Consider the following 9925-nt stretch of genomic DNA (forward strand, 5'->3'; position numbering starts at 1 on the left):
ATCAGACATTTCACAAAAGACTACCACATGCCAGAAACTCATGTATACAAGTTCATAAAGAAAACCATGAACTTCAGATGGAACAACGATGAATCGTGAACTTCAGATGGAACAAAGATGAACCTAAAATCAAACAGAAGTAGAAAGCTAATGCATAGAGAGTAATATGCGATCAGGCTATCATATATGAAGATGAGGTATCCAAAGTTGAAAAATAAAAACTATTTCGTTGCAATAAGATATTAACATTTCTTGCTTACCTGAAGCTCGAGATATTTCAAATTGGGTGTGTCATAAGAAAGAGAATCCAGCACATTTTTCACTTCACATTTGAGAATGTCGTTACCTCTAACTGTTGCGGCTAGATCAGCCTGAAATTGTTTTATGTCCATCTTCTCGGAATAGAGCTTCTCCCGTAGCACAGTTGTTAGCAAAGTCTCTGATTTAAGCTCTTTAACCTTTTCCTGGTAGTTTTCCTGGACATAATCTCTATTTTCTTGAGCTACTCGATTTTTTGCTTGTAACTGAGTGAGCTACTGCCTTAGATTTTGATTCTCCTCTGAAACTTACTCTATTCTCTTAGACAAATCTTTAAGGTGTTTCTCCAAAAATGACATCTTGATTCTATTATCTACTTCCTTCTCATTAAATGAAGAGACTTTCCTTTGTAGAGAGACATTTTACTCTGCAAGCTCCCTCGCCCTTTCACGGAGTCTATGTTATTCAATTTTGGTATTTCTTAAGTTTCAGAGAACAATCATTGGATCTTCTATCCAACTCCTTTTCCAGTACTGATTGTAACTCATTCTTTTCTGTCTCCAATTTTCATGTCCGTGAATCTAGTTCTGCCTGTAATATGCTGGCTTCTTCCTTACCAGAAGCCCTTTCAGTAACTTGATTCCGTAGTATGCTTGAAACTTCAGAAGCCATTTGTACCTTATCCTTTGTCAATCTTCTAATAGTCCGAATCAACACTGGAACGCTACAGCAAAATGATATAGATACCGACTTGAATTACGACCATATTTATTAGGATGAACTTTCTTACTGTGACCATGGGGAGATTTTCTCAGATCCGTGAAATTCTTTTTTTCTGACCCACTGTCATAGAAGGATCCAGATGACAATGAAACACTCTTCCAAGAAGAAACTTCCATGGACTTTAATGGTGGTGAAGGGGTCTTGTTTGCATCATTAGTTGATGATCGAAAAAAGAAGAAGTTGTTCTTCATCATCTCTATGTATGGAGACTGTACATGAATCAAACTAGTGTCCATGAGATTTCAAAGGACAAAGAAAAACACTCATAAACAGCCACTTACAAATCATTATCCATTCATGAACATATTGCAAGCTAACTAAATACTTATGTGACAAAGCGAAACATCTCTCTTTCTACATGATACGTCTTCAACAACAACATACATAACCCCTACCTTGGCAAGTAGAAATTTATTTCCCGTAAATCCTCGGCAAGGAAAGCAAAAACACGAGGATATTAACAACAGTAGCAAGTAAGAAAATAGAGGTATACGATACAACAAGTGGAAAAGAAAAATATATACTAATACTACTACCAGAAGAGACATGACGCGAAACTATTTACTATTAGTCTTTTACTAAAAATTATTAAAATACCCCACAAACAAATAGCACAAGAACAATTCAAAGAACTTATCAAATCCTTCTAATAAAACAAATAAACATGGTAAATAATAATAAAAAAAAAAGAAATTACTGAATCAATGAGTTGAAAGAGTAAGAGCCGGCAAAAGGTTGTCAGAATCTATAGGATTCTTGTCACTTTTTCTTGAAATGTAAAAATAGCAAAAGGTTAGAATGGAGAAAACCTTTTTTTCTGTGTCTTTCATTCATCATTGTACAATGCATATATACAACTAACAAGGATCTATAAATTGTAAGTAAATATTTACAAGGATCTTTATATGGCAAGTGAATATTTACAAGGATCCAGAAATATGGCAAGTAAATATTTACATACTTACAATAAAAAACTTGAGAAATACCCATGAGAGAGAGAGAAGAAAAGTGTAACAAATATTTTGTGTTATTCAATGGCTATAAATAGCCATATGAGGTCAAATTTTCCATATAATAGAAATAAAATGTAAACTATAAATTAACTTTTTCAAATTAGCACACAAATTAACTTAAATTATGAAATTTAAGATATTTATTTTTTTAAAATTTAACTTTTCCATAGAAACATCACTAAATTGATATAAACAATATTTTGAAACGTGATAAATTAATTAAATAACCCAAAAATATTGTAATATTGTATTTCTTTTATCTCTAGATCTTTTTTTAATACATAAGAAATACTAAAGTCATACAATAATCTCCTTTCTTTTTATAGTCTAAACTTACCATTTAACAATTATTTCATTTGAATTAATAAGATCATAGTAGATTGTACAAAATCAGTTAATAAATGATATATATTTCCATTAAATAAATAAAATACGATATAATTGTAATAAGACTACACAATCAACTAATTAATTTCACTTAATTAGATTAAATTTTATGATCATAATATATAGACTAAAGTTCCTTAAATTTATTGTTGTAAATTTCAAAATATATTTACAACAATATTAGTTTAATCTAATTGTCAATATATTCTTTATTAAAATAATTGTCAGTATTAACTGATTTTTACCGCAATTTAATCTAATTAGTTTGATAAAAATACAATTATTATTAATATTATATATTTGTTAACCATAAATATGTCCTAATTTTATAGCTTGATAATATTTAATTAATCTACAATTACATAAAGGACTCAAATATGGAAACAATTGATATTAGTTACCTTTATAATTTCAAAAATTTAATCCCATGAATTTCTCATATCCTTATAGTTTGATTATATCAAATTGATATTAATTACCTTTATAATTTTGGGAGGAATTTTTAAAAGGTAACGATTATTTTTTTCCTAATTGCTGATTTATTTCTCAAAAATTTCTTATAAATTTATAATTTGATTATAGTTAATTGATTATTTAATTATCTTTATAATTTGCTAAAAACTCAAATAAGGTAACCATTATTTTTTTCTCAATTACAAATTTTCTTAAATTCAATCTTTTATTGTTTTACTAAAATAATTCAAATTTAATTCTTTTGAGGCATGACATTTTTTTGTCTATAAATTTTTTTTAATACATAAGAAACGCTAAAGTCATACAATAATCTCCTTTATTTTTATAATTCAGACTTATCATTTAAAAATTATTTAATTTGAATTCATAAGATCATAGTAGATTGCACAAAATCAATCAATTAATTATATGTATTTTTATTAAATAAATGACTATATATATTTTTATAAAATATAGACTCAAGTTCTTTAAATTTATTTTTGTAAATTTTAAAATATATTTATGGCTAAAGTAGAAGTCAATATTAACTGATTTCTATCTCAATTTGATCTAATTAATTTTATAACAATAAAATTATTATTAATCTTATATATTTATTTAACATAAATCTATCCTAATTTTATAGCTTGATTATATTTAATTAATCTACAATTACATAAAGGACTCAAATATGGAAACAATTGATATTAGTTACTTTTATAATTTCAAAAATTTAATCCCATGAATTTCACATACTCTTATAAGTTGGTTATATCAAATTTATATTAATTACCTTTATAATTTTGGGAAGAATTTTAAAAAGGTAACGATTATTTCTTTTCCTAATTACTGATTTATTTCTAAAAAATTTCTTATCAATTTACAGTTTTATTATTTAATTATCTTTACAATTTTCTAAAAACTTAAATAAGGTGAAAATTATTTCTTTTCTTAGTTACGGATTTTCTTATATTCAATCTTTCATTGTTTCACTAAAATAGTTTAAATTTAATTCTTTTGAGGGATGACACCTTTTTGTCTATAAATCTTTTTCAATACATAAGAAATGCTAAAGTCATACAATAATCACCTTTATTTTTATAATCTAAACCTATCATTTAAAAATCATTTCATTTGAATTAATAAAATCATAGTAGATTGCACAAAATCAATCAATTAATTATATGTATTTTTATTAAATAAATGATGTACAAAATTGTTGTAATAAAACTATACAATCAACTAATTAATTTCAATTAATTAGAATCAATTTTATGATCATAATATATAGACTCAAGTTTCTTAAATTTAATATTGTATGTAAATTTTAAAATATATTTATAGCTAAAGTAGTAGTCAACATTCGTTGTTTTTTACCAATATATGCATATCAATTATGAATCTTTCCATATATTTTTTTATTAAAGTAATTGTCAATATTAACTAATTTCTTGTTCTATTTAATCTAATTAATTTGATAGCAATAAAATTATTATTAATATTATATATTTATTTACCATAAGTCTGTCCTAATTTTTTAGCTTGATTATATTTAATTAATCTACAATTGTATAAAGGGCTCAAATACGAAAATAATTGATATTAATTACCTTTATAATTTCAAAAATACAATTCCATGAATTTCTCATGTTTTTATAGATTGATTACATTAAATTGATATCAATTACCTTTTTAATTTTGGAAAGAATTTTAAAAAGGTAACAATTATTTATTTTCCTAATTACTAATTTATTTTTCAAATATTTCTTATAAATTTATAATTTAATTATAGTCAATTGATTATTATTATTTTTATAATTTGCTAAAAACTCAAATAAATTAACAATTATTTTTTTCCTAATTACGAATTTTCTTATATTCATTCATTTATTTGTTTACAAAAATAGGTCAAACTTAATTATTTTGAGGGATGACACCTTTTTTCAATAATTTTTATTCAGAATGATTACAATATTTTCTATATAAATTGATCAGTTACTATTTATTAATTGGTTATTCTCTTAAATAATTGTTTTCTTGTAATATTTCTTTTAGTCCACTGTAATGAAATCATTCATATTTATTTTCTTATAATACTATTATTAATAACATATGAAATGTAATTTATATTTAGTATGAAATAATATTAAATATTTAAATAATCAACAAAATAACTTTTTGTTATGAAATGATGGTTTTTTGTTTTAAAAATTCAAATAGGTAGTTCTCAATATGACACTTGTCTTAGTTTTAGGTTAGACTATCCTCCTTTATGATATAGATAGATAATTTGAACAAAATTAATTAGAGTATTTTCTTATAAAAATAATATAAAACATTATTTTATAAAAATAATATAAAATATGGTATATTAATAATATTTGCATTAATTATGCTTCTATTTTCTTATGCAGTATTTGATTCTTATTAATTGTTAAAATCTTGGACATATGTTAATTTCTTCATTCCTTTCTTTGCATGCACCCCCTTTGGAGTTCAAATGGGCCCCTTCTCTCTTTGCATTTTATAAATGGGCCAATAAGGCCTATCCTTCCGAGTTAAGCCCAAAAGAAAATCCAAGAATCCATCATATGGCGTATGGATACGAGGAATCGAAAGAAGAATGGGTTAAAGTTCCATCTTTGAAGCGGCAAAGGGGACTTGAAAATCCCATTATTTCTTCTTTATTGATTTATTTATCCATTGTTTCCATTATTTACTTATTTACTTATTTATATTTTTATTTATTTAGTGACTTATTTATTTATTCATTTGGACCTCGAAGCCAAAGTTGTAAATTTAAAACAGGTGGAGCGAGACTCGAGCCGAAAAGGGCTCAAAAATATAAAATTAAGACAGGTGAAAGATGGGTCAAAAACCTAACTAGATTAGGACAGGGTTGGCGGTTTGGGCTTAAAAGCCTAAATCACTACTTCTCCCCTTTCCCTTTTTTCTATTTTCTTACTTGTTTTCCGTGTGTTTTGCAAACCTAGTAAAATCCTTAGTCAAGTCTCTAAAAAATTGGTTTTGCATAAACACCAAAATATTCCTAAAATTGCTTTTCTTTTCAAAAAATAAACTTTTTCAAAGTAAATCAAAAGACGATTTTCAAACAGTCCGGATAACCGCAAGTTAGCGGACATTTTAGGTGCCTAATACCTTCCTAAAATGTTAATAGGAACCGCTTATCTAGAATCTCTAACTTAAAATGATTTTTCTATTTTGAATCGTTTGCAGTAACTCTCTAAAGGTTTCTTAATTTCTTTTCAAAATTAAGTGGCGACTCTCAAAAAGTCAAAATTTCCGCAAAACAATATCAACCACAATCACTTCCACACATCTACTGCCCCTACCCGAAAGTAGCAGAAGAATAAGGGTTTGTAGTAATTCAAGTACCTTATCCTCTTGACGCTTGCGCTCCTTCTCTTTTAGTTCATTAACAAATTTGTTAAATATTTCCAGCAGCAAGCCCTCATCACCCATTATTCTATAAAATAATAACAACAAAGAAATTCACATTCAATGTTTCGACATAATGAGAATCATGAGATTATGAATAAAAAAGTAAAAATCCAGAGCATTACATTTTATAGCCAAAGAGGCTAGACAAATTAAAACTAGAGATTTAGCAGCATACTTCATCAGAATCGTGAAACAATCACAAATGCCAGAAATTTAAAAACTAAAGTAATCACAAATGTCAGAAATTTAAAAACTGGCTGCTTGAGTTATTAAACTCCCAGTGTTGGAACAATTAATAATTGACATCAACCAATTTCTAGAGGGATAAGTTCCACATTAAAAATCACTTAGCAAAATGGTAATTCATGCTAATACTATAAAGAAATAGCCTACCTAAATATTGAGAAATATAAAACAACAAATCATTCAACACAGCAATTATTCTAAGGTACATTCTAGAACTATGTGAATTACTGAGTTCAGAATGTTAAAGGAGTTGGTCCTTGAAAATAATATCAATTATCATTCTCAAATGGTCTTTGCAATCATGTTACTAATTCTAGATCAATAAAAGAGAAGCTACTTGCCTATCTCCGAAGAGGGATTTGTAGTCCTCCCATTTCGATGATGCAGTAATTTCCTGCAACCACAGCAAACAAATAGATTATGGTTTAAAGGAAATATCATGGGATCCCATCCATTGCAATGTGAGAGATTGTAAACTGTTTACTATACCTTTGATGCATGAAAAAGTTCATAGAACTCATCTGCTAGACGTTTAGGCTTTTTAGCTTCTTTTTCTTCTTTCTTCCTGGCCCTTTCCAGTAACTCCTCAAAGACAAACTATGCAGATGAAATATGCACATTCAATACTCAATGACCCGGCAAGCTCAAACGCGTAGAACATAAAGTTTAGAAAGGAAGTATGGAATAAGATTCTGTATAATCCATGTATGTCCTATTATTCCTTTGTTTGGAAGGCAAGGGGGATATAATGTAAGAGTATTATTACCATCTTTTGGAGTAACTCCTCACATTATAATCTTTGATAAAATGCTTTACAAAAGTTTTGATCTATTAAAAGTAAACTAAAATCCCTAAGAGACCCAACCGTCTAAGCATAATTCTTCGACAAGATACCCCTTGCAATTCCCTCTTCCCACATACATAGATTATACGCCATGACCATAAATAACCTCCAAAATCCAAATGATATATAAAGAATATCCTCATTACAAAAATAGCAAATGATCATTGATATCATCTAGTTATGCTGTTTAACTAGTTTCGTAGAGTAGAACTCTTATCCACTTACCGTAAAAAAAGAAAACTACAAGGCAAATTGCTTTGAATTAAGCAACTTAAGATATGTGCGGTAGGTGTAATATTAAACACCGCCGTCCAAGAAATAAAAACTCTAGAAAATGGTACCAAAACTGAAGAATTGGAAGCAAAAGCTAACACCAAATATTTGATCAATGTGGTCCTCGTCTTTATTCTTGAAGGTTTCAGGCTTACTTGCTAACCAACACACTACTCTTCTATTAACTCCATTACAAGAAGATCCAAATTTAATGTGGGATAGGTTATGGTTGGTACTAAAGGAAAATTCCACTTATCACAGTTGACTACCTATGAGTTGCCAATTTAGCAATCACAAACTGACCGACTTCTAGTGAAACATAACATGGAAGTTCTACTAATGCTTTTGCACTCAATCCACTCATCTTATGCAGGACCTATCCCAAAGACAAAAAGGGGACAAATATATAGAAATCCATTTAGTGAATGGGGTACTTCAATTTTCACAACATTCAATTCAACATGGGTCGATGAGAAACAGTATACAGTGCTTAGCCATAATTAGACCTTTAAGTTGGTATTTGACATTGGTGGAGAGCTAATATACTTGGCGATTGCAACCTTAAAATCATCAAGCGTCCAGGCTGATGTCAATTCAATCTGAAAGTAGAGACAGCTCAGCCAAAATATTAGGTACTAACCGAAGCACAACAGAGGTTAAAATGAAGAGTGGTGATTACCTCGACCATCCTAACTGCATCTTTAATTTGTGACTTGTCATCAAGATACTGAAGCAACATACAAGTAACACAAATTCAGAATGCTTATCAGTACCAAAAATAGGATACCAAATGGAGCCTTGTCCATACATTTAAGTTAACATAAAGTCTATAAATTACAAGCAGGGTGATGGGGATGAAATTTCTTTCATGAATACCAACATTTCTCCACTTGTTCAAAGTCATCTACAATATCACAAGACACTTGACACATAAACTTAATTGCACTGATCAGGTTAAATTGAAGGAAAAATCAACCACCCCTGTTTGGATAATAGAAAAAAATGAATAAATAAAAATGGATAGCATCTCTTTTAACAGCGCTTTCGTTATATTTACTTAATAAGAATCATTTATGCACACAAACAGTAATTACAAGGGAAAAAGAAAAGATTTTTAGCATCGGAGTTTATGTATAACTCTCACCATCCCATAGCAATAGCCTAACTCAAGAAAACATTACCAAATTCAATCATTGAATAAGAATATGAACAGGATCATTACATGCTAGGATACTAGGTAAACTCCCTCTTTCATCAAGCAAGGAGATAAATGCTAATAACATTTGATCATTCAACTTCAATTCTTTTCAGAAAGGGCAGAAGATGAAACAATATATCGTTTGGTAAGTCGCAAGTGTGTACTACGGCCAAAAAAATCATAGTGAGGGAGATACAACTTTATTTAGAGAAACAGAGATGCTCTCAGGCATTTTTTCCGAGGTTAATCTTTTCAAAGCCTTTACTTTCATTACATCTCAACTACTTCTTCAGAGGCGAATTTTGGCACTAAGTTTATTTATTCCAATTTATATGGTTGACAACACAATATATTTTGAATTGGGTTTTAAGTTGCACGATATCATCCGAAGTGAAATCAAAACTGGGGTGTGGTACAAATGGACAAAACATGGTCGAAACTTGAACAGACAAACTACTTTCAGGTCTCATTTGTTTGCACTTATTGGATTTATGAACCTGTTCAGACCTCAAACCATTAAGTGCATTTGATTTTATTAGGATCTTAGCTCTTAATAGGTCTGAGTAGGTCTTAATCATTCAGATGTGGAACCAAGTCTAAATATTATTTACAGATATTCTTGTGTAGGATAAAATTCACCACCACTCTATCCACAATCACCTGTCACCACCACCAACCACTTCCACCATCACAACCAACATCACTACCAACTACACTGCCAACCGCTACCACACCTACCACTTCCATTATTCTAATTATATCTACCGCCAACTAGGGGTGTTCACGGTTTGGTTTTTAACCAAACTGAACCGCGATCCAAACCAAACCGATTAAAAAAACCTATATTTGATTAGGTTTGGTTTAGATTTGAATTTTAATAAACTGATACTAATTTGGTTTGGTTTGGTTTGGTTTTACTCTAAAATAACCGACAAAATAACCAAACCGATATACAAATATATTATAATTATTTATATGTTTTTCATAAATGTAATCTAAATATTTGTT

General features: G+C 28.8%; 1 protein-coding gene and 1 long non-coding RNA gene across 2 annotated transcripts; both read right to left on the bottom strand.

The window, feature by feature from the left end:
* Window positions 1-825: 825 nt before the first annotated feature.
* Window positions 826-6379, bottom strand: LOC124895472. The gene is made up of 3 exons (XM_047405918.1): window positions 6291-6379; window positions 1019-1250; window positions 826-974 (listed from the first exon to the last, which is right to left on the bottom strand). The coding sequence occupies exons 1-3, from the start codon at window positions 6375-6377 to the stop codon at window positions 826-828; spliced, it is 468 nt and encodes a 155-aa protein (XP_047261874.1). The 5' UTR covers window positions 6378-6379.
* Window positions 6380-7139: 760 nt separating this feature from the next.
* LOC124895473 lies at window positions 7140-8495 on the bottom strand. Its single transcript, XR_007051731.1, has 3 exons — window positions 8399-8495; window positions 8226-8318; window positions 7140-7199 (listed from the first exon to the last, which is right to left on the bottom strand). It is a non-coding gene; the product is annotated as an uncharacterized LOC124895473 (long non-coding RNA).
* Window positions 8496-9925: the final 1430 nt, after the last annotated feature.

The sequence above is a fragment of the Capsicum annuum genome, unplaced genomic scaffold, assembly GCF_002878395.1.
Source record: "Capsicum annuum cultivar UCD-10X-F1 unplaced genomic scaffold, UCD10Xv1.1 ctg82439, whole genome shotgun sequence".
NCBI lineage: Eukaryota > Viridiplantae > Streptophyta > Magnoliopsida > Solanales > Solanaceae > Capsicum > Capsicum annuum.